A 26394-nucleotide genomic window follows, 5' to 3' on the forward strand; every position below is an offset into this window, starting at 1 on the left:
TGCTGTGGAACAATTGCTTTTACAGGAAGCTGAAGCCATTGGCATGCGGTGTAGGTCCTATCAGTTACACTCAATCTCAGACATCCTCAGGACGCTGCTCAGTCATCTGTGATGTGTCCCCTTCTCGACGAACAACACCAGAAAGAGAGAGAGTACACTCTGGGACCTCAGTCATTCAGCAGCCATTTTCTGCTTCTGGATCAAATGAAGAAGAATGTTGTAAGGAAGAAACAAAAGCAAAGAAAGCACAAAACTTGGAGGACTCATCAAAGACAGAAACTGCAGGTCAGAACACCGATAGTTACTGCAGCACCCCACCCAGTAAGGAATCTAATAAGCTCCTTCATCCCCCTGTAGATGTTGTTTCCGATACAGAAAAGACCAGCAGTGCCAAAGGCAACAGAGAAACCACTAGCAACTTGCCATATCTTTTGCAAATGTCCTCAAATCCCTTGTCCTCACCACCAAGACACCAGTCATTCTCGCAAGCTGTTGACGGTTTCAGAGCATATGGTTTCAGTGACACCATGGATGGACAAAAAATGATCTCCCATCCTACACCTCATAATCCATTCCACACAGTATCAGCCTATTCTAAAACCACACCATCTTCTAACAAGTCACATATGTTTCCACAGAGTTTACCTCCTCATGAAAGACCCGACTGGACTCCTGACAGACAAAGGCTAAGAGGTATAGATAGGCACATTCCTCAGAGACTTTCTGAAGAGAAGTGTAAATCTCAATCTTCAGTTGATATTCTGCCTAGTCAGCATCACATATCTCCACAGCACTCTTATCCCAGTTCACACTTTGACATGAAAATGTGGGATACTTATCCTGAAAGAGAAGGGGCTGGACAATCCACTGTAGTCCCTTGTGAGCATGTTGGTTCTCAACCAGTCACAAATGCTGGCCCCAAACTGGGAGAAGAGAACATTTTAGATAAGAGTGCAGAAAACAATGCCAAATCTTTCCACTCACTGGCTCCGGTTGATGCTGTTAGTCCTGCTGGGCACACTGGTAAGACTACCCAAGGGAATCAGCAGGGCAGAGAGTAACCAAAACTGGAACGTCGGCTGAAACCAACCCTTTAATCATGAGAAGGAGAGTTAGATCTTTTATTTCTCCTATTCCAGCTAAAAGGCAGTATCAGGATGTTCCAGGTCAGCGAACAGGATCAGCTTATCACTCCCCACTATCTCAATCCCACTCTGATTCGAAACTTGCAACCAACAATGGTTCTGGCAGTACTGATACTCAAACAAAATTGTCATCTCCTAAAACACAACATTCTATACACAGTGCTAATTCACCTCCTCAATCCAAAGCAAAGTTTATTTCCCCAAGAAAGGGTCATGGTTTAAAACTTGAGGCAATTGTGCGAAAAATTACTCCCAGTGTAAAAAAAAATGAATTCAACAATGGTCAAGTGGCATCGGACTTTTCAGAAGTATCTCATTACGCCTCTGACATACCAGACCCTGAGGGTGGTACATCATTTTCTAGTGTTTCTCAAGGAGAGGAGACCTGCTTATCTTACCTTGATGATTCTCCTACTTTAGATGATCTTATGCCATACAGAACAGTTGAAGATGCATTCTCCTGTGATTCTCAGACCCTCAAACCAGGTACAACAGCTTCTAGCACTAGTGCCCTCAGGAGTTTGCCAAAAGATTTTGACTTTGTTTTAGGTGCTGCTGGATCTTCAGGATCATTGGGTGAAAGTGATAAGGATGATTTTACTTTGTTAGGACCCCTTCCACCAGCTCCTCCATTACCTTGTCCTGTACAGGGATCCCCTCCTCCATCTTCTTCTGCATTGTCTGACATACAGCAGTTCACAAACACTTATCAACAGCTGGAAACCCGTCGAGGTGAGCAGTCGGCTGCTAACTTGCTGAGGCAGAAACTAGAAGAGACTGGCATGGGCTTTGATGATTACCCAGGTGGGGATTACTATGGGACCACCACTGGCCACAGTCAGAGCCCTGGGCACCACCTTCTGTCCCGAGCTTCTCAGCACCAGATGACTTCTCTCAGGTCAACCAGTTCAGATACTAAAACATCAGAAAAAACTGTCCCCAAAGGTTATTTTCCATCAGGTAAGAAAAAAGGTCGCCCAGTGGGCAGTGTGAATAAGCAGAAACGTGCCCAAGCACAAATTCAGAATACAGCAGCAAGCATACCTGTGGACTCTGTTCCCTCACCCACAGCTGAACCTCAGTCTGTCCCAATCCCAGACACTGCAAGTGAAGTGCCCCAAGTATCAACACCACCGGACCAAAAACCCTGTCCATCTTTGTCACCTCCTGCTCAAACCCAGGTGGTGAAAGTGGATGTAGAGAGCGAGGAGACCCAGCCGGAGTTAGATGTGAAGCCTGTCAGACATAGACCGAAAAAGGGGAAAGAGGGCAATGAGACTCCTGCCGATCAGAGAAAGAGAAGAAGAGGGATGACTTCCAAGAGAAGCTGGACACCCAAGCAAGCAGCAGGGGAAATATCAGCCCATGTGGAATATTATCAGATGCCAGGAGTAACTTATTTACTCCTTACATACATGTGGAGAAAAAGATAGCAGAGATTGGGGCTGTCTGTACAATCATTAACGCAGATGATGAAAAATCAAAAGGTGGAGGCAAGACTGGTCACTTAGGGGTTGATGGCCAATTAAATACTCCTCCGTCATCTCAGCATGTGAGAAATGATAATGAAAGAACAAAAGAAAACTGGGTTTCAGAGCCTGTTGATTCTGCCCTGCAGTCAGGGAAGACACTTCCTACATCTGAATATGTTCTGCCAGGGCCTGTGATATCAGAGACTGGACATACTGGTCGCCTCCTATGCTGCCTTTGCCAGAAATGGGCCAACTACAAACATCTCGGGGATCTTTATGGTCCTTTTTACCCAGCTGAGTATGCGGCCAAGCTCCCTAAGAATCAACCTCAAGTCCGACAAACCTCGTCCAACCATGGGGCATCTACAACAGGTTTCAGTATGACATCCGTTCCAATAGAAACTACTCCCCAGGATACAAGATTACAGGACTCTCAGAATATCAAGTCATCTACAGATAGTGATTGCACAGTAAGTCAGGCGACAAACTCAACATCCCCAGCCACCACCATTGGCACTGTCTCTCCCAGCATGGGTGAAGAAATGCCTTTCCAGAATGTTAAGATGAGCAGCTCCCCCTCAAAGGTAACGGCTCACACCTGGGATCTGGCTGGAGAACTGACAAGCGGGCTGGGCACATCAAAAGCTCAAGAACTGGATGGTGAAATTGTTTTGAAGCAGTTGCATGTTGAAAATACACAACAAAGGCCCCAACACAGAAAACTGACATCCCATCCACGCTTCAAACGCAGACATAAGTCCAATGAGCATTTACCTCGAACTGTCCCCATCAACAGCAAAGCATCTCTGCCCTTCCAGCCTCCCCCACCCAGCCTGGACTCTCTGGATCCCATGGCCCAAATGGCCCAGCTCCCACTTGTGCCTCTGGACCCCGAGGAGCTGTGGGTGCATGAGGGCTGCATCGTTTGGACCAGTGGTGTGTACCTGGTCAATGGGAGACTGTATGGCCTTCAGGAGGCACTAGATGGTGCCAGAGATACAGTAAGTGGAAAGTGCTGCAGTTTGTTGGCTTGCTGTATTGTGTGGAAATAAGTGACTTATGTTAAGTATACAGAAATTCTTGTTTGTTTTATTTGTAATATTTCTGACATTTGCACTCTTCAGAGCTGCTCTCATTGTGAGATGGTGGGCTCCACACTTGGCTGCTACAGTAAAGGCTGCACGCTGAGCTACCACTACCTCTGTGCCATAGAAGCAGGTCAGTCGTGACACCACCTCGGCTTGCACTGGTTCTATTAAAGCAAAATCCACATGAATATTTGTGATCAAACAAGTGCCGTTCAGAGCTAAATCTTTCGGTTTTAACCTCATTCTAGGTTGCTCCCTAAATGAAGACAACTTTTCTCTGAGGTGTCCAAAGCACAAGGTAAGAGAATAAGACTTCACATCTAATATGGAAATGTTAAGAAGCACCAAGATATACATGATCCTGATGAGAAGTTTCATCCTCTTGGTTCTTCTGCTGGTGTGTATCTTCTTGTTTGTCTGTTTTGTGATAGTTCTCAATGAGTCCCTGTTTGTTGTCAGCAGTCTGCCTACACACTGTTCTTCAGAAAAATCCTGCACATTCTTTGGGTTTCCAGCATTTTCTGCACATTTGAAATCTTCCCATCAGTGACTATGATTTTGAGATTCATCAGGGACTCAAACTATTGCAAAAGGAGCAAACATTTGCTAAAGCTAAGGAAGGGAACACATTAAATGAACCGCTTTACACTTGAGTTTAAATATGTAGAGGCCTAGGTGTGACTGTTTTTTTAAAGATAACAGCACATTCTTATTTCTATGGCGACACATTAAGCTTGTCATGAAGTGTGATGCAGTTACATGTTGCTGTGTGGCTGATGAACTGGGTTTTTAAACCTATTAACTAGAGTAAAACCTCTCCTATTCCAGTGCTCAAATATGTGGAAGTAAATGTTTTTAAATGATTGTATATTGATAATTTTTAGTTAAATGCTAAGCTCTAGCAGTCTGTGGGCACAGCAGTGTTTGCTTACAGTCAGAGTCAGATTTACATGAAACGTGAAAGTGTGTTCTATAGCTTTCTAAAACTTCATAGTTCATAGTGTATGAAGTTCTAAAGTGCTTGACATGACAGATTCTGTTATTATTGCCTCTTCCATAGGTAGATGTTTTCTGCTAGTTGTGTGTGGTTGTGTTCACATGTGTTCTGCTTCAACAGAGCAACAGAATTGGCAAGCCTGGAGCGGCGTATCTGGAGCAGTCAGAGAGAGGATGAACACACACTCGTCCCGCACAGATCAGACGTGAGTGTGCTCTTTCTGCAGGTTCTGATGCTGCTCTTTGACCTCTGTAATGACAAGCGTGTGCTTCGCTCCAGCAGAGATCACGCCTGACTGTGTGAGATCCAGCCCAAGAGGGACGCCATCATGCTTCCAGATGGAGTTTCCATGGTGACCAATGGATACATTTAGGAATGTAAAGTTCAAAGACTTTCTCTAAAGAACAGTAAAACTGCTATGAAAGAGGTTTTCATTTATCACCTGTGCTGTGGGGAAATGTGTCACCGCCACAGGAGGAAAGGATCGGAGCAGAAGACCTTCCTCTGAGATGAAGAAACCCTAACTGCCTTTCGAAACACGGATTCAGTTCACAGAGATGACTTTGACTTTTGAGTCCACCGTTGTCATCTGTTATCTTTGTTCATTCATTCTAGCACAAACTGTGTGGTGGAGCTCTGCATTGGGAACAAGAGAACTGAATGAGAGCAGGGGACCATGTGGAAAGAAGAGAGCGAGAGGGAGGCAGTGTATTTACACCAGTTATATGTAGTATTTTATCATATCTCGTATTATCATTATTTTAAACATCACTATTGTTTTAATCAGTATTTTACACTTAGATTGAGACAGAATTCTGAGCGTTTGATGGATTGTCCGTATCACTAATCTGACGGAGGACCAGCCGTTATGACATCACTGAACGCACTCGATGACATCATCATCATCATCATCATCATCAGTGTGTGGAATGGAAGTCCAGTTTCCACAGAGACGTTGTTGTCATGGAGATGCAGATGTATTGCCTTCGAAGGTGTGCCTGTTTGTGTGTGAATGAGGTTTGCTTGTTTGATAAGTGTTCTTATTTTCCACCTCCATAGATGAGGGAAAGGACAACCAAATGCACATGGCTTATTTTTGACCGGAATAAAGCGTACAGATGGACTGCATCAGGAGCTGCGCTGGGTTTACCGTACGCTTGTGAAGGAGCTGATCTGTCCTTCTTTTGACAAACATTCAGGCATGAGTGAAAAACTCCATCGACAGAACAATCGCTGTCATTTAAAGAAAAGAATCACCATATGAAAACATGTACTAGAAAACTGTCGATATGCTTCTGACTCATGAATACAGTTATACAACGGAGAATCTCTGGTGTTTCTCATTGCTGTGTCTCTCTCTGGCTGTTCTTCTCTTCTCGTACTGTGTTTGCAGTATATGACACACATGCTGTTCTGTGTTCTGTGACCTGCTCATACCTGCAAACACTGAACAATCTATCAAATATGCTCATTTGGGGATGTTCTACACATTGGAGTTGGTTCAGAATGACATTGCTACCTAACAACATGTTTTATTCTAATTTCAGAATTGAATAACTGCTGCTTACTATAAGTTTTTATTATATATATATATATATATATATATATATATATATATATATATATATATATATATATATATATATATATATATATATATATAAGAGCTGAAGGAGAATCCGGGGTAGTTTTGATCACTGCCAAGTCGTCTGGCTGATCTTTCTCCATTGGCAGACATTCAGAAGTAGCCGTGTGTTTTCATTTAAATATATCTGAGATGTTTTATCAGTCATTGTGTCTTAGAGGGTCTTAAACATCAAATGGTTTTCTATTTGTCTTTGGCATCACTGGTGAAGGTCTGAGGTCTTTTGGAAGAGCAAGTCGGCTGCTGTCTGTTAATCTGAAGTGTGTGTGTGTGTGTGTGTGTCTTCAGGTAATTGGTCATGATGACGTCATCGTCCTGCAGCTCTAGAGTCATTACTCACATGATCATGTAGGTTCAGATGATTGGTTCAAAACAGCGTGGAAGTAGACCTAAGTGCTCAGGACGGTATACAGAATTACATACTACACTGCAGGGATCTCCAAACTGGGTTCAACCCTAATGAAATGCAGCTGAAGCACTAACTGAGCTCCTCCGAGGCGTACTAGAAGCTTCCCTGCCAGCCGTGTGGAGACCCGTGTTGTACAGTAATGTTCACTGTTATCTGTGTGTGGAGCTGGAGTCTCTGGGGCTGAGCACTGTCTGCTGCTTTCTGGAGATCCTCTTAAAGTACCTGGTTTTTACTGACATTTGAGCCAGCTTTTCTAATAAATTTATTGAGTGGGAATAGCATTCATCTTCAGTCCTTTGTCCTCTGAGCAGTGTGTGTGTGTGTGTGTGTGAGAGAGAGAGAGAGAGAGAGAGGGCGCCCTCTGCTGGAGAGATTCTTCTTGACTCTCCTGTCTTTATTTCAGGTAATGCCAGTACACACACACACTTTAGCTGACAGCAGTTGAAGATGAGAATATTAACTAAAAGTGTGTGCTTAAGCATTCATAAAGCTAAATGATCTTTCTGGGCTTGGCACTTCACACTATACATGTGCCTTTTATCAGAAAAAGCTTGAAAGTCTTATTAAACTTTGATGTGTTTCCTGTGCACTGATGTGATTTTGAGATCGGTTCCCCTGTGTTCACATCAGTGTCCTGTACTGCTCTGTTGGTCACTGAGATCATGGATGGAGCAGTGTTGTCCTCGTCTGACCTCAGGAAGCACTTCTCATCCTCACACATCACTGACACTGAACACCATCACGTTAGGCTGAACGATATCGCCACAAATATCACAATATTCTTTACCTGATATCGATATTCATTTACCATTAATGGAGAAATAAAGATGTTTGTTGAACCTTGAGAATAAATATAAACATAACTTTGTTCACAGTTAAGCTCCACAGAGTAAGATAACTTAATTTAGGCACTCAGGAAAAGCATTTTATTTTTCCCTAAATGCTTTTTTGAATTTTAATTTTTTAATTCTGTTTTTTAATGATTCAATACAAATTTATCATAAAAAGTGTTGTCTCATGAAATTAATAAAACTATTCTTTAAAATGTAATCAAATTAAATTTACAACAAAACGTATTTTTATTGTTAAGCAAGAGGTTGTACAACAGAACTATATAAATTAATTTTAAAATACCTTGGTTGTGTGATATTCCTTAAAAAATCAGTTAATCAATAATATAAATATAACAGAAAAGTCAAGTTAAACCGCATTTTAATTTGATAGGTTGTTGTGAAGTTCTTTCAGGTTTCGGAGCTGATTTTATTTGTTATGTCAAAGTAAGTGTTGTGTGTGTCAGCTCTGAGATGAAGTTCATGTGTTCATTTACTCAGACCAGCATCATGGGATCATTGCATCACTCATTAGTTGACTCCTCCCTCTTTTGGTGACAGGCATCAGTGTATCGTGCTGCTAGTAAGATACAGTCTTGTTTTTCACCTTATAAATACTGTGTTTTCTTGTTTAACGTTTTGAAGTCAGGGAAAAGTATTTCAGATTTGGTGTAGAATGTGTTTCTGATTTCTTCACAGTTCTTGTCCGCTGCTGAGGTGTGTGTCTGTGATCACAGTGAGGTCAGAGGTCAGTTCTGTGGAGATCTGTCCGTCTCTACAGTCAGAGGATGACTGCTCAGTCTGAACCACGTCTTCTTCACTCTACTCAGATATCCTGCAGTTGTCTAGTCTCTGTTTAAGGACAAATAACATTCAAGTTTACTTTGTTTTTCTGCTTTTTCTTTTCAGATGGAGGAATATAGAGAGCGCATAAGAAAACATCTTTAGTGGTTTGGGAAAGGTGCTTGTTGATTTTGAGGCAGATATGTGATTCTTCTTTTGTAATTATTTGGATGTATTTGTCTTTTCGTTTGTGCCAGATTATGATGCCTCCCGAATCTCCTCCACATGTTTTTTTTTTGTTTTTTTTTCTAGAGGATAAAAATATTTCGCAGTATCATGGAGGACAAAGAGTGACTTCATCAGTTGTGCGCAATTTTTCCTGTAATATTATTATGTCCATGTCTGAAATGTTTTTTCTAAAGCCTGAGGTTTTAGTTTTGTAAACAAAAATGGATAAATTAATACCTTCCATGTTCCACATTGTAATGATTAATGATCTCATTTTTTCAACAAATATAAAAATTCTTAATATTGCTTTAGAGGGATACGAACTCAAGTCCAACACAGTATCAAGGATCAAAGAGTACATGTGCATACATAGATCTACACAATTGTAACGCAAACCATTTAAAACGATTCAATTCAATTTGGTGAACTGGTTCAAAAAGATCCGGTTATATCAAATGATTCGTTCGTGAACCAGATATCACAAACTGCTGTGTTTTGAACTCTCTCACAACAGACACTGAAGTAGGGTGACCACCCGTCCCGCGTAGCGCGTGCGTGCACAGCGTTTACAGCCCAATTCATGCATCCCGCAAATTGAGACTGTGTCACGCATAATCAATGCTTGCTCAAAAAAAGTTGATGGCTCTATATCCTCGAGCCCCAGGCAGTCAAACGAACATTACTTGACAGTTCAGCACGCTACTGCGAGAGCGAGCGAGTTTGAATGAGAGATGAAGTTTACATCTTTATTATTTCTGTTTTAACGTTTCCTACATTATTTATATTAAAATATGTTATGTAGGCAATAACTCAGTTTAATATTTGACTAATTTACTGAGGTGGCATCCTTGTTAACTTACAAAAATGATTATAATTTGGTGGATAATTTAACATTTTCCGTTAATAACAGGTAGTGTATTCCGATGTAAAATTAATGGTCGCCTAAGGACGCTCTACAACCATGGATTGTAGACCAGAATGAAGAGCACTAAATAAGGCACTGTTACCCAAGAGAGGGGGTGATATTCAATGGAGACTTTTTCATGGAGTAATAGCTGTCAATGCTTTTATTTCTGTGGTGAATCCTTAGATTAGCTTTGATTGCCCTTTTTGTATGCAAAGAGAAACAGTTTTCCATGATTGTATGTATTGTTATAGACTAAGAACATCACTTCTACCACAAAAGACTGCTTTTTAAGTTATCTTCCTGATGCATCCAAATTCCTTAGCATATCCAAAACCTCAGAACAACTTGATGATGTAACAGAAACTATGGACTCTCTCTTTTCTAGCACTTTAAATACAGTTGCTCCTTTACGCTTAAGGAAGGTTAAGGAAAACAGTTTGACACCATGGTATAATGAGCATACTCGCACCCTAAAGAGAGCAGCCCGAAAAATGGAGCGCAGCTGGAGGAAAACAAAACTAGAGGTATTTCGTATTGCTTGGCGGGAAAGTAGCATATCCTATAGAAAAGCATTAAAAACTGCTAGATCTGATTACTTTGTAAAACCTCATTTCTTTAAAGCTGTTACTCTGAGGGGTTCAACAGATTTTAACATGTACAGATTAAAATACTTTTCACAACACAAATGATCTTTGTATCTTAATTTATTCTTCCCACCAGTGTATATGTACATACAGGTACAAAAACCAACAAATAAATCAAGTCAATTTAAACACCCTTCATCTTCTAACTCAGTGATATGAAATAAACTTATCATTCCATGTAGAGTTGAAGTAAGAGACTTGATGAGTGATAGTCCACAAAGTTATTTGAGTGCGATGCAATGTTTTCCTATATCCCCTAGTGACGTTGTCATTCGGCGTGTTGCTGTCAGCTGAGCGGAAACTCAAAGAGTTCTCAACCAAGGACTTTCATAGAGCAAGCCGGTAGCATGAGTTCAACCAAATGATTTCCCTCTACCAAACGAACTGACTTACTCTATGGTGAACAGGCTTATATATCCGGTCACCTCCAGGCAATAGCGCCCTCAAACTGCTCCTAGACGTATTACATGTAACCCAAATACATTACCTATGAAAACCACCAAGAAAAGTGGAGAGAAACACACAGTAGTCTAATGAGAAACAAAGTAACGTTTTTGTCCGTTACATCTTTTCTTCTCTTTTAGAAGAAAACAAACATAACCCCAGGTATTTATTCAATACAGTGGCTAAATTAACGAAAAATAAAGCCTCAACAAGTGTTGACATTTCCCAACACCACAACAGTAATGACTTTATGAACTACTTTACTTCTAAAATCGATACTATTAGAGATAAAATTGCAACCATTCAGCCGTCAGCTACAGTTTCGCATCAGACAGTGCACTATAGACCCCCTGAGGAACAGTTCCACTCATTCTCTACTATAGGAGAGGAAGAATTGTATAAACTTGTTAAATCATCTAAACCAACAACATGTATGTTAGACCCTATACCATCTAAGCTCTTAAAAGAGGTGCTTCCAGAAGTCATAGGTCCTCTTCTGACTATTATTAATTCCTCATTGTCATTAGGATATGTCCCCAAAACCTTCAAACTGGCTGTTAATAAGCTTCTCATTAAAAAAACACAACTTGACCCCAGAGAACTTGTTAATTATAGACCAATCTCTAATCTCCCTTCTCTGTCCAAGATACTAGAAAAGGTGGTATCCTCACAATTATATTCCTTCTTAGAGAAAAATGGTATATGTGAGGATTTCCAGTCAGGATTTAGACCGTATCATAGTACTGAGACTGCTCTCCTTAGAGTTACAAATGATCTGCTCTTATCATCTGATCGTGGGTGTATCTCTCTATTAGTTTTATTGGATCTTAGTGCTGCGTTTGACACAATTGACCACAGCATTCTTTTGCATAGACTTGAACACTTTGTTGGCATCAGTGGAAGTGCATTAGCATGGTTTAAAGCCAAAATCAGTTCGTAGCAGTGAATGAAGATGTATCATATCGATCACAAGTGCAGTATGGAGTACCTCAAGGCTCAGTACTAGGGCCGCTACTCTTCACGCTTTATATGTTACCCTTGGGAGATATCATCAGGAAACATGGTGTTAGCTTTCACTGTTATGCTGATGATACTCAGCTCTATATTTCTTCACGGCTTGGTGAAACACACCAGTTTGAAAAACTAAAGGAATGCATAGTCGATATAAAAAACTGGATGACGAGTAATTTCTTACTGTTAAATTCCAAAAAACTGAGGTGTTAATTATAGGACCTAAAAACTCTGCTTGTAATAACCTAAAACACTGTCTAAGACTTGATGGTTGCTCTGTCAATTCTTCGTCATCAGTTAGGAACCTAGGTGTGCTATTTGATCGCAATCTTTCCTTAGAAAGCCACGTTTCTAGCATTTGTAAAACTGCATCTCAAAAATATGTCTAAATTACGGCCTATGCTCTCAATGTCAAATGCAGAAATGTTAATCCATGCATTTATGACTTCAAAGTTAGACTATTGTAATGCTTTATTGGGTGGTTGTTCTGCACGCTTAGTAAACAAACTACAGCTAGTCCAAAATGCAGCAGCAAGAGTTCTTACTAGAACCAGGAAGTATGACCATATTAGCCCGGTCCTGTCCACACTGCACTGGCTCCCTATCAAACATTGTATAGATTTTAAAATATTGCTTATTACTTATAAAGCCCTGAATGGTTTAGCACCTCAGTATTTGAATGAGCTCCTTTTACATTATAATGCCCTACGTCCGTTACGTTCTCAAAACTCAATTTGATAATACCTAGAATATCAAAATCAACTGCGGGCGCAGATCCTTTTCCTATTTGGCGCCTAAACTCTGGAATAACCTACCTAACATTGTTCGGGAGGCAGACACACTCTTGCAGTTTAAATCTAGATTAAAGACCCATCTCTTTAACCTGGCTTACACATAACATACTAATATGCTTTTAATATCCAAATCCGTTAAAGGATTTTTAGGCTGCATTAATTAGGTAAACCGGAACCGGAAACACTTCACATAACACCCGATGTACTTGCTACATCATTAGAAGAATGGCATCTACGCTAATATTAGTCTGTTTCTCTCTTATTCCGAGGTCACCGTAGCCACCAGATCCAGTCTGTGTCCAGATCAGAGGGTCACTGCAGTCACCCGGATCCAGTACGTATCCAGACCAGATGGTGGATCAGCACCTAGAAAGGACCTCTACTGCCCTGAAAGACAGCCGAGACCAGGACAATTAGAGCCCAGATACAGATCCCCTGTAAAGACCTTGTCTCAGAGGAGCACCAGGACAAGACCACAGGAAACAGATGATTCTTCTGCACAATCTGACTTTGCTGCAGTCTGGAATTGAATTACTGGTTTCGTCTGGTCAGAGGAGAACTGACCCCAACTGAGCCTGGTTTCTCCCAAGGTTTTTTTCTCCATTCTGTCACCGATGGAGTTTCGGTTCCTTGCCGCTGTCGCCTCTGGCTTGCTTAGTTGGGGTCACTTCATCTACAGCGATATCATTGACTTGATTGCAAATAAATGCACAGACACTATTTAACTGAACAGAGATGACATCACTGAATTCAATGATGAACTGCTTTAACTATCATTTTGCATTATTGAGACGCTGTTTTCCAAATGAATGTTGTTCAGTTGCTTTGACGCAATGTATTTTGTTTAAAGCGCTATATAAATAAAGTTGACATGACTTGACTTGACTAAGACCATTATTTCATGTATTATTAAAAAAAAAAAATTCAAGTGTTTTAATGAGGATTTTTCTATGCAAATGTTTATTTGTGTGGTTTTAAATATGTAAGGAGAAGGGCTTTTGAGTGTCAATTGTTTAATTTTGTTTTGGGCCAATCAAAAATGCCTATTTATGTGAGTAGGAAGAAAAAGATAAAAATAAATGTGGACAATATATATTGATGGTATTTGCCAATTGAATTAAATCAAGAATAAGAATAGATTTATTTATTTTTTCAAAGCGATGAATGATTTGTCATCATTTGAAATATAATGGTGCAGGAGAAATGTATTATGCTCGGTATGAATGAATGCATGAAGGAATGATGCATTTACAGCGCATTATTGTGTATTGTACACCCAAAGCACTTTACAATCATGTGGGGGGGGGGGGGTCTCTCCTCAAACCAGCATCAGTGTGCAGCATTACCCTCGAGGATGTGACGGCAGCACCAGTGCCCTCCCCACACACCAGATACAGATGGAGAGGAGAGAGAGATAGTGGATGAAGAGAGATGCTATTTTTCAAGTTTTTTTGCAGTTAAGGAGCATTTTGTAATATATTTTGTAATGTATTTTTCAAATTAAAATACAATTCTCAGTCTGTCTCTCTCTCTCTCTCTCTCACACACACACACACACACTTCTCCTGTGTGTTCTCTACATCCCTCCCTCGAATGAACCACGTCTCTCAATGCTACGCTCTGTGCACCACATTAATTATATCTGACCTCTCACCTCTCATGACATCTGTTGGCTCACAGGTGACTCTCTGTGACCATCACAGCAGCTCAGACTGATTCTCTATTGGAGGCTCTTCAGCGTGACTGAGTCTATGCAGAAGGTCCAGGACATGCAGCACATCTGGTCTTCAGTCAGCCTCCTGATTGCACTCCATTCACTCCCATTTGAGGCCAGAATCAAATACAGTGGTACAATGGTATGAAAACCTTGTCTCTACAGAAGAAAGAAAGGGTTTGAGTGACATGAGAATGAGAAAATGATGAAACAATGACTTTTAGGTGAGCTGACACTGTGCATCATGGGTCTGTCTGCGCTTCTCTGCTGAACAACACACTCTGCTTTAAATGCATTAACATACAGCTGTGGTGTGTGTGTGTGTGTGTGTTAGAAGCTATTCAAGATCATTGTGTCACTGAGCTGGAACAGATTGACAGATTAGAGCGCAGGTTAATCCTGTGTGTGTGTGTGTGTGTGTGTATCAGTCGCAAACACACCGCAAAGAGACTCATTCAGTGCTGCTGGATGTCATGTTTCATTGTTTCTGAAAATACGTGTGTGAGACACATAAAATATCAAGGGGAAGAAATCCAGCTTTTGCTTTAATAAGGTGAGTGTGATTCTGGTGATTTCTGAGGTAGAAATGAGAAAACCGTCCCTCTTTCATTGACTTTGGTTGTTTCTCAGCAGCATGTCTCTTCTGTCTCTCCTGCGTTCTCCGAGCCTGTCCTTCCTGCAGACGCTGCTGTCTCTGCTGCTGTCTCTGGTGTCTCTGTCGTCCTCGTACTGGTGTGTGGGCCGACAGAAGGTCCCGAAGCCGCTGTGCTCCCCGTCCCGCCGGCTCAGGTGTACTCCGGTGCACGGCGTCTCTGACGTATCCTTCTCCTGGGAGACCGGCGACGACCGCTTCATCTTCCCCTCCTTCCACGCCGGGCTCTGGACCACCTGTGAGGAGAACATCTTCACCGATGCCTCGGGTCAGAGATCACGGCTCACTCAATAATTATAATGTCTTCATTTTGAAGGTTTTGAGACCAGATTTGGCTGAAACATTGATGATTCACTTACGGTAACACCAAGAGCATGAATTAAGCACATTGTGATTTTGTCATACTGTGACACTCCTCCAGCCGGCGTCTCACAGTGCACGTCGATTCATAGCTTCTCTTTAGATGAGATTAATGACGGTGATGTGTCAGATCTGCTCCGTATGTGTTTGTGTGACAGATTGAGAGAGATTCTCTAAAGAGGATTAGTTCAGCTGTGGCGTTTTCATACAGATCGAGAATGAAGCTGCAGGACATGCATATTAAATATTATAATAATGGATAGAGTTAGAATTCTGAGAGGAAATATGTACAGCATGTTTAGGTTTTTATTCGCTATAAAGCAGGAACTCGATGACACTGAGAGGTTTATGCTTTTGCTCTATTTCTATGTGACTAATCAAGTGTAAGTGAATGAGAAACAGATGATTCAGATTCTGCTGTAGATCATGATTATCAGGTTTAGTCCATGTCGCTTCACTCCTCACCTGGATGTGTTTACTGCTGTTTTGAACTCTTTGTCAGGGAAATGTTGATGGCAGTAGATGCATGTGATGGGTTTGGGTTACGAAGTCCACAAGCATCCGCTGAGAGTGGACGAGCACAGAATCAGTGTGTGTTTTTCTCCTCTCTTCTCCAGTTGATCCTCTGCTTTAATGTTGAATGGTGTTGATGTCTGTCTGTTTCAGAGGAGAAGTGCCGCAGCTTCATGGCTCTCACACCTGCATCAGAGAAAGGCAATGACACACACACACACACACACACAGAAACACCATGCTCAGAATCTCTGTTGAAGTGCTTGTCTGTATGAATCTCAACACGTGTGTGTGTGTGTGTGTGTGCAGGGATCGTGTGGCTGTACGTGGGGATGGAGCTGCTGTACATCGCTCTGTTGTGTGTCAGTTCTCTGCTCTTGCTGATGCAGTTGTGTTTGTCATCCTGGTTTCCTCCGCAGCAGCGCTGGGGTCAGTTACTAAACGCCTTCGCCGCCATCTGCACTGTTCTGGGAGGTACAACACACACACACACACACACACTGTAACCTTTGTCCTGTCTGTGTATCTTCAGCTGCAGTCTCTCTCTCTGTTTCTGTCTCTCTCTCTCTCTCTCTCTCTCTCTCTCTCTCTGTCTCTGTCTCTGTCTCTGTCTCTGTCTCTGTCTCTCTCTCTGTCTCTGTCTCTCTCTCTCTCTCTCTGTCTCTCTCTCTGTCTCTCTCTCTCTCTCTCTCTCTCTGTCTCTCTCTCTGTCTCTCTCTCTCTCTCTCTCTCTGTCTCTCTCTCTCTCTCTCTCTCTCTCTGTCTCTGTCTCTCTCTCTGTCTCTCTCTCTGTCTCTGTCTCTCTCTGTCTCTCTCTCTCTCTGTTTCAGGGCTGGTTGGGATGGTCGCTCACATGATGTATATGCAGGTTTTCCAGGTGACAATCTCTCTCGGCCCTGAGGACTTTAAACCTCACAGTTATGGATACTCTTGGGCCTTTTAGTGAGTACAACATACATGTCAGTGTTTGTGTGTGTGTGTGTGTGTGTGTGTGTGTGTGTGTGATTTTGTCAGGTCATTTGAACAGACAAATACATGTGAAATTGTCGAATGACCCATCTTGGAAAGTATCCTCAAAAACACAGTTGGTTATGTCTTAAGTGAAGTTGTCTTTAATAATGTTTGAACTTTATATTTGTTAGGGTAGGATTTTTACTGTAGTAGCAAAGTGGGAATCCTTAATATGTTGTATATTAAAATTCAAGATTACATGGATAAAAGCAATAGAAAAACTATTTAATATATTTAAAGTAGAAAAACATCCTTAGTTTCTGTAGGCTGTGGGCAAGTGTGTGATGCGAGTGTTTTAAGATCTTATTTTACGGTGTCATGTGTTGTTATCAGTCTTAAGTCTGTGTATATGAATGCTTTCACACAAGATCTGGTGCTCTGTTGCTGACGTTGTGTCTGGTGTTTGTAGCGTGGCGTGGGTGGCCTTCACCTGCTGCATGTCTTCTGGCGTGTCAACACTCAACAACTACACCAAGAAGTTCCTGATGGTGGGACCCAAGCACAGGAGCGTGTTTTACCCCTGCAGGAACTTCACCTTTCCTCCGCAGCCGCCTCCGCTCTCGCCTCTGTCTCCGTACTTCTCCCCGCCGCTCCCAGCCCCTCCTCCTCCACCTCTTCGACCTGCCCCTCTCTCACCATGCCCCGCCCCTCACTCCCACAGCCCCGCCCCTCTCTCACCATGCCCCACCCCTCACTCCCACAGCCCTACCCCTCTTTCACCTTGCCACACCCCTCACTCCCACAGCCCCGCCTGTCTCTCGCCACGCCATGCCCATCACTTCCACGGCCCCACCCTTCACTCACACAGCCCCGCCCCTCTCTCGCTCCTTGAGTCGGCCACATCTCCTCCCATCGCTTTGCTTCTGTCTCCTCTGAGCTTTGCGTCTCAGTGTCCAGACGAGGAGTTCAGCCCGCTCTGATCCGTGTTTGTTTTTGTGTATTAAAGCACCTATGGTTTCAGTTCAGATGTCCAAACTCAACATTTGTATTGGAATCTGAATGCCAACTCATGAAAATATAAATGTATTACAGTGTTTTTCTTATGACAATATGACTGCTTTGCCCTTTGAAATCTTCATAATATCGTTAAGCAAGAAATTCCACTTCATTTTGTGTATTTTGTACCAAAACAATAAACGGTTAATTTTCCTATTAATATATTAATTACTATGACTCTTTTGTTGCTTTCATCATAAAGCATCAACATTAATACATTTTTCTTTATTCATTATTATTAATACATTACTGTCTGACACTACATGATCACTTTAGACTTATTCCAATTTTAAACTTTAACTTTAATATTGTGACGGCTGGTGAAAGGACAGTCTGGAAACAATAGCGAGTTAACAAGGTTTAATGAGATGATGAGATATTGTACAAAGACACACAAAGATGATGATACGGGAACACTCCAGAGGGATGATTAAGGCGGTGAGAAGTCCAGACGGTAATGGAGTGCAGGTGAGGAGTCCGGGTGTTGACGGCGTGAGGCAGCAGGAGAGAGTGGCACAGGAACTGCGGGGGAACAGAGCCGAAGGTAAGTGTCCGTGGCTGAGTGATCGTGCGGAGAGTGGATGAGGTTCTGGGGAAACACAGACATCCAACACAAACTACACAGAAGCCAGACGGGGGTAAACACCAACCGTGACAGTACCCCCCCCCCCTCTCAGAACTCCTCCTGGAGTTTCCAGAAGGGCCTACCTGCTGATTGAATTCATCAATAAGGGAGTGATACAATATGTCCCTAGCAGGTACCCAACTCCTCTTCTCCGGACCGTAACCTTCCCAGTCCACCAGGTACTGGAATCCTCGTCCCCTCCGTCTTGAGTCCAGAATACGATTAACCGAATATGTCGGTTCCCCATCTACGAGACGCGGCGGCGGGGGAACCGGAGTAGGCGGATTAATATGTGCATAAAACACGGGTTTAATTTTGGACACATGAAAGGCGGGGTGTATCCTCTTGTACGTAGGAGTTAGTTTGAGGCGGACTGTCCCCAGACTAATGATCTTGGTGATAGTGAACGGGCCGATAAATTTGGGAGCTAGTTTATTAGAAACGGATCGCAATGGAATGTTACTGGTAGAAAGCCACACTTTTTGACCCACGACGTAGACGGGAGGCTTTGACCGGTGGCGATCGGCCTTGGCCTTAGTGCGCTCCCTCACCCGGAGCAGAGTCTCACGGGCTCTGGTCCAGGTGCGGTGGCACCTCTGGACAAACGCGTGAGCGACTTCAGATTCCAGACTGGGAAACGCTGGTGGCTGGTACCCTACACTACACTGAAACGGAGAGAGGCCCGTAGCTGACACTGGCAATGAATTGTGGGCGTACTCCACCATAGAGAGTTGTTGACTCCAGGAAGAAGGATTCTTGGAGACCACACATCTCAACGTCCTTTCTAAATCTTGGTTGGCTCGCTCAGATTGTCCGTTGCTTTGGGGATGATAACCCGACTACAAGCTAACTGACGCTCCTAATAATTTGCAAAACTCTTTCCAAAATTTGGATATGAACTGGGATCCCCTGTCTGAAACCACGTCTACCGGGAGGCCATGGAGCCGAAAGACGTGATCTAAAACAGTAACCACTGTCTCCTTGGCTGTCGGTAATTTGGGCAAGGGAATGAAATGTGCCGCCTTCGAGCCGGTCCACTACAGTCAAAACGACTGTCATGCCATTAGAGGGAGGGAGGGCGGTAACAAAATCTAGAGCGATATGTGACCAGGGTCTCGAAGGGACAGACAGCGGTTGAAGGAGCCCATCAGGAGGTCGGTTAGATGACTTACCACTGGCGCAAACTGAGCAAGCCAAAACAAAATCGCGGACGTCGCGAGCCATACATGGCCACCAGAATCGTTGTCTAACCAACCCATTAGTTCTACTTATCCCTGGATGACAAGCCATGTTGGAACAATGACCCCACCGGACAACTTCGGACCTTAACTCCTCCGGCACAAATAAGCGGTTCGGTGGGCAACCGGATGGAGGCTTTACCCCTTCTAAGGCTGTCTTGACCTTCGACTCGACCTCCCATACGAGTGCTGAGACTACTAATCTCTCCGGCAAAATACACTCGGGAGTAACGGGACGGGCGGAGAGATCAAAAAGACGTGACAAAGAATCGGGTTTAACATTCTTGGAACCCGGGCGGTACGATAGGGTAAATTCAAAACGGCCGAAAAAAAAGTGCCCACCGAGCCTGCCTGGAATTGAGTCTTTTAGCAGTTCTAATGTACTCTAAATTCTTATGATCGGTCAAAACAATAAAGGGAACCCCTGAACCCTCTAACCAGTGGCGCCACTCCTCCAACGCTAATTTGACCACCAACAACTCTCTATTGCCAATGTCATAATTACGTTCGGCAGGTGATAATCGATGAGAGAAAAACGCACAAGGGTGGACCTTATCGTCTGAAGCAGCCCTTTGGGACAACACTGCTCCTACCCCCACCTCTGATGCGTCGACCTCCACCACGAACTGCCGTGTGGGATCAGGGTCGACAAGGATGGGAGCCGAAACAAAGCGGTTCTTCAGGTTAGAGAACGCAGTCTCAGCTGCGTCAGACCACCTGAACGGAGTACAGGGGGAGGTCAAGGCTGTCAGAGGTGAGGCTAGTTGGCTGTAATTACGAATAAAACGCCGATAGAAGTTGGCGAACCCCAGAAACCGCTGTAGGGCCTTACGGGAATCTGGAGATGGTCAATCTATCACAGCCTTTACCTTGCCAAGGTCCATTCGTATTCCCTCAGATGACATGATAAACCCTAGGAAGGGGACCGACTGTGCATGGAATACGCACTTCTCCGCCTTGACAAAAAGCCCATTCTCTAATAACCTCTGGAGCACTCGTCTGACGTGTTGAACATGTTCCTGGAGAGATGAAGAAAAAATCAGTATGTCATCCAGGTAAACATATATAAACTGATCTACCATGTCTCTCAACACATCATTCACGAGTGCTTGAAAAACCCCGGGCGAGTTGGAGAGCCCAAACGGCATAACCAAATATTCAAAGTGCCCTCTAGGGGTGTTAAAGGCAGTTTTCCATTCATCCCCCTTCCTGATGTGGACCAAATGATAAGCATTATGTAAATCCAATTTTGTGAATACCGATGCTCCCTGCAACCTCTCGAAAGCTGAAGACATGAGTGGTAATGGATAAGTATTCTTAATAGTAATGTTGTTCAGCTCGCGGTAATCAATACAAGGTTGCAGAGAATCATCCTTCTTACCCACAAAAAAGAACCCCGCCCCCCGCTGGAGATGAGGAAGGACGGATGAACCCAGAGGCTAAGGAATCAGAAATATATTTCTCCATGGCCTCCCTCTCAGGGATAGAAAGAGAGTATAACTTGCCTTTAGGCAGAGATTTTCCTGACAGTGACAAGTCTATGGCACAGTCGTAGGGACGATGCGCTACCTTCGATTCTTCTGTGGCGAAAGTGCGGGGCTGCAGGGCAAAATGCATAGAGCACTTGTTAAGGAATGTTCTGCAAAAAGTTGGCTCACCAGCGTAATTCTCCGGCGCCGGAAGTCGCGGCTCTGGCCAGAAGTGGTCCTGGGGAATCCCCGGGGGAACGGTCGGCACAGGCGATGCGATGGGCGCAGTGGGAGATTTGAGCTAATGGATCCGCTGGGTGAGCTCTGACACCTGTGCCACCAGCGCTTGGACAGCGCGTCCGGTGTTCGAGATGCTCTCCTGCTGCTGATCCATTCTCTTGACGCTGTGGTGTATGAAATCGGTGAGGGTGTTGGTGTTCGCTGCTTCCATGTTGGTGAGATCGTTCTGTGACGGCTGGTGAAAGGACAGTCTGGAAACAATAGCGAGTTAACAAGGTTTAATGAGATGATGAGATATTGTACAAAGACACACAAAGACGATGATACGGGAACACTCCAGAGGGATGATTAAGGCGGTGAGAAGTCCAGACGGTAATGGAGTGCAGGTGAGGAGTCCGGGTCTTGACGGCGTGAGGCAGCAGGAGAGAGTGGCACAGGAACTGCGGGGAACAGAGCCGAAGGTAAGTGTCCGTGGCTGAGTGATCGTGCGGAGAGTGGATGAGGTTCTGGGGAAACACAGACATCCAAACGCAAACTACACAGAAGCCAGACGGGGGTAAACACCATGACATGAAACAACGATCTCACAAACACAAGACGTGAGACAAGCCATTATATAGGAGATTAGTAATGAGTGGCAGCTGTTGCTGATAAAATTAACGGAGACGCCCACAACTAATCAGTGCAGACGCGGAACACACAGAATTCACCACAAAGTGTAAACGACCTGAGATCACGGTTTACCAACCATGACAAATATCGTATTTCTACATTTTCAGTCTTCAGTTTGTTATCTTCTTCTTTGTTAAAAAATGTTATTGTCTGAAAGTGGTTTCATTAGCAGATTGAAGAAATAGTGAGACATGTTAGAAATGCAAACATTGTTAAAACCCCTGCTTTAAGGGAAGCAACAAAAGGAGGAACACATGCAGGCATAAGGCTCAATAAGAAAGGCTTTGAGCTCAAAAGTAAATCACAATAATGGAACAAAACACATCAGAAAATAACACAAGATTTCTGAAGTCGTCAGCATCATCAGTGTGTAAAGCTGAACTGGTGTAATGTGCTGTTGTAGCAATGTAAAAGTGCTCAAACCAATACAAACCAAACACAACCCAACATCCCAAGTCCAAGTTGCCTTTGTCTCAGCTAGTAATCTCATTTAAAAGGGTCATATGATGTTGCTAAAAAGAGCATTATTTGGTGTATTGAAATGTGTTTATGGTTTAAGGTAAAAAAAAAAAAAAAAAAAACTTTTCCACATATTGTAAATTATTGTTTTTCCTCTATGTCTTTCAGAAAAGCGTCATTTTTTTACAAAGCTCATCATTCTGAAAAGCAAGATGTGCTCTGATTGGCCAGCTTTCCAGTGCATTGTGATTGGCTGAATACCTTGAGCGTGTGAGGGAAATGTTACGCCCCTCACCATACTGTGAAGCTGTCTCCCGGCATGACCAGACAAAACCAATAAAACCCATTACAAACGAGGCATTAGTTACAACTATTTTGCGTTGTGTATCGCGCCATGTAAACATTAAATCATGTCTGAAATGTGATCAGAGAAACAACAAACGCTAATGTAAACTGCTCAAAACTCATGTTTGAATCATTAGTGGCAAATTCTTTAAAGGTCCCATTTTTCGTGCTTTTTTGAAGCTTTAATTGTGTTTACAGTGTGCAATATAACATGTGTTCATGTTTTGTGTGTAAAAAAAAAAACAGTATTTTCCACACAATTAACTTATCTGTATAACTCTGTTTTCATTGTCATAAAAATTGGCTGATGACTTCCTTGTTCTATAAAGTCCCTCCTTCAGAAATACGTAACGAGTTCTGATTGGGCCAGCGGTTCCTGTGTTGTGATTCGACACCAGCTGAGCGCACGCTTCCCTCCTGGAAACATGATTGGACTAGTTTTGGACTAGTTTTGAGAAGCAAGTGGGCAGGATTTGTTTTGAAAACCTGTCAATCCTGATCTGAACCATAGACAGTAAAAGAATGCACGTGCTGGAGATGTACTTATAATCACAGAACGCCTTTACTGACGAGATGCGCATGAAAATCACATTCGTTTTTTTGCACAGCCCTAGTTAACAAAGCTAAACAGTGTTGCCCTTTGTGTAATAAGTTACAGAAACTGTTAAATGCACCAACTTAAATAATAAAATACACTTACTGGTTGTGGTCCATAAACAACGCCTTCTCCAGACAAAGAGGGAACTGCTCCATCTTTCAAGAATAATCTTTGTGCGAATCCGGCATTAAACTGATTGAGATTGAGGAAGCTGTCCTCAGCAAAATGTGCTGCACGTAGTTTTACATGTGGATTATAATTTTTGGGAACTGAGTTAAACATAAATTGTAAGCATTGATCTCCAAGTACAGCATCCCTGGGAAGCCCAAACAAAGATGATTGGACTCAGAGATGAAAATAACAGCGTTTCAACGACATGGCGACAAACACAAACGCAGCTCTTCCTCTTCTCCGTTTGAACGCAACAAGACCACGCCCCCTTTTTTGTGTATTCATGTGGGCGGAGGTTAGTCAAAAAACTGTTTTAGTGACGTCATTACTGCAGGAACTAGAGGGAAGTAGTCCAAACGGGTCGTTCATTGTAGCCGAATTCTGTTAAATATAAATGTTTGCTTGACATTGAACTTTGAGCTTTAGAATTTTACAGATATTATTTATGCTCTAACAACAACATTACACACTAACTAAAGTTTAAAACTTGGAATCACGAAGAACCCTTTAAATATGAAATGTACTTACAGGCTGTGAGTCAGAACAATCGGCATTGTACTCTACACTCCTAGGATCAGGAAACAGTCCTCCATAAAATGCGCTGCATGCATCTGAGTCCTGGATGACCTATAACTTAGCCTGCACTGGACACACTATCATTGTTCGGGAGGCAGACACACTCTTGCAGTTTAAATCTAGATTAAAGACCCATCTCTTTAACCTGGCTTACACATAACATACTAATATGCTTTTAATATCCAAATCCGTTAAAGGATTTTTAGGCTGCATTAATTAGGTAAACCGGAACCGGGAACACTTCCTATATCACCCGATGTACTTGCTACATCATTAGAAGAATGGCATCTACGCTAATATTAGTCTGTTTCTCTCTTGTTCCGAGGTCACCGTGGCCACCAGATCCAGTCTGTGTCCAGATCAGAGGGTCACTGCAGTCACCCGGATCCAGTACGTATCCAGACCAGATGGTGGATCAGCACCTAGAAAGGATCTCTACTGCCCTGAAAGACAGCGGAGACCAGGACAACTAGAGCCCAGATACAGATCCCCTGTAAAGACCTTGTCTCAGAGGAGCACCAGGACAAGACCACAGGAAACAGATGATTCTTCTGCACAATCTGACTTTGCTGCAGTCTGGAATTGAACTACTGGTTTCGTCTGGTCAGAGGAGAACTGACCCCAACTGAGCCTGGTTTCTCCCAAGGTTTTTTCTCCATTCTGTCACCGATGGAGTTTCGGTTCCTTGCCGCTGTCGCCTCTGGCTTGCTTAGTTGGGGTCACTTCATCTACAGCGATATCGTTGACTTGATTGCAAATAAATGCACAGACACTATTTAACTGAACAGAGATGACATCACTGAATTCAATGATGAACTGCCTTTAACTATCATTTTGCATTATTGAGACGCTGTTTTCCTAATGAATGTTGTTCAGTTGCTTTGACGCAATGTATTTTGTTTAAAGCGCTATATAAATAAAGATGACTTAACTTGACTTGACTTGACTTGTGGGGGAAACTTACTAACTGTAACCCGCTGGGTGAAAACACAACCTGTAAAACCACCAAAGCCTTCAATACCATGATGTGGCCCTGAGATACAGTAAATACTGCTACCCACATTCAACAAACTTGACATCTCAGAAGAAACATGCCACTATACCTACAGGGAAAACTCAGGAAAACAACAGGAAAAAAGAATATTACACAAATGTACTTACCAACTGGTGGTTTTGCACGATGATTAAACAAACTCAGGTATGCGTGCTCCCCCATAAAAAACTATTATCACAGTATCATACTTAAGACAGTTTTTTTCCCCTAAACTAAATGAGGACAAGCCCCCAATTTATTACAACCCCTGGCTCAAAGGGAAGCAACAAAAGGAGGAACACATGCAGACATAAGGCTCAATAAGAAAAGGCTTTATTAGGCTCAAAAGTAGATCACTATATTGAAACAAAACACAACAGAAAAGAAAACAATATTTCTGAAATCATCAGCATCATCAGTGTGTAAAGAGATGATGTAAAGTGTAAAGTGTAAAATGGGTGTTTTGTGCTGTTGTAGCAATGTGAAAGTGCTCAAAACTATAAAAACAACCCAACATCCAAAAAACACTCCGCGTCCACACTATCATTTTCAAACGTTCTCCAAAAGTTGCTCATCCACACTGAAACGTATGAATACAATTACATTCCCCTACTGCGCATGAGTAAAGCTTCGACCTGCGTCATTTCCACTAGGCGTTTATTTACTTTCCGGCTCTTTGAAACTTTGTCAAGGAAAGAAGTTTTTTAACAGTATGTACAAACTGACATAAATTTTTAACAAGGCTGTCAAAACGGAGAGCATCCAAAACAACTGCTGTACAATGTCTTTCACCATCTTGGCTGAATTGGCCATATGACTGCATCACATGACTAAAAATACCTCATTGTATTCAAAAGCCTCTGTTTTCACAGTCCACACTACGACGTCAAGACAGTGTTTTCACATTTTTCCGCTTTGGGAGCGTTTTCCAAAAGCTAAGTTTTCGTAAACTTAAATATATATATATTAGTGTGGACATGGCCCAAGCCTCCGTTGTCTCAGCTAGTTTTCTCATTTAAAGGTGCGTCTGAAGCACAGTGGCAGGTGTAGGCAATGGACTGCAGGTGGAGGTTGAGTCTAAGGTGGAGCACCCAAATTCAAACAACGGGAACTATCACACACAGTATTGGACTGATTATCTAAACCAGTGTTTCTCAAACTTTTTCAGCCCAAGGACCACTTTATCTCCCATTTTTTTTCTGAGGACCACCTAACAGAATCCCACTCTAACACGCCCCCAAAAACCAACAAAATAGGAAGGATAAGCTACATTTAAGTTTAATATGCGACTGTTTCAAGTCAAAAACTAATTATTCAAACACAAA

At 42.7% G+C, this 26394-nt stretch overlaps 1 protein-coding gene and 1 pseudogene across 1 annotated transcript; both read left to right on the forward strand.

Annotated features, from left to right (window-relative positions):
* The first annotated feature begins 1 nt into the window (after position 1).
* On the forward strand, positions 2 to 6029 carry LOC113054040 (transcription factor 20-like; annotated as a pseudogene).
* Positions 6030 to 14663: 8634 nt separating this feature from the next.
* On the forward strand, positions 14664 to 17567 carry LOC113054047 (germ cell-specific gene 1-like protein). Its single transcript, XM_026219335.1, has 5 exons — positions 14664 to 15031; positions 15790 to 15837; positions 15946 to 16110; positions 16467 to 16578; positions 17057 to 17567. The coding sequence occupies exons 1-5, from the start codon at positions 14746 to 14748 to the stop codon at positions 17565 to 17567; spliced, it is 1122 nt and encodes a 373-aa protein (XP_026075120.1). The 5' UTR covers positions 14664 to 14745.
* Positions 17568 to 26394: the final 8827 nt, after the last annotated feature.

The sequence above is a fragment of the Carassius auratus genome, chromosome 3, assembly GCF_003368295.1.
Source record: "Carassius auratus strain Wakin chromosome 3, ASM336829v1, whole genome shotgun sequence".
Classification (NCBI taxonomy): Eukaryota; Metazoa; Chordata; class Actinopteri; order Cypriniformes; family Cyprinidae; genus Carassius; species Carassius auratus.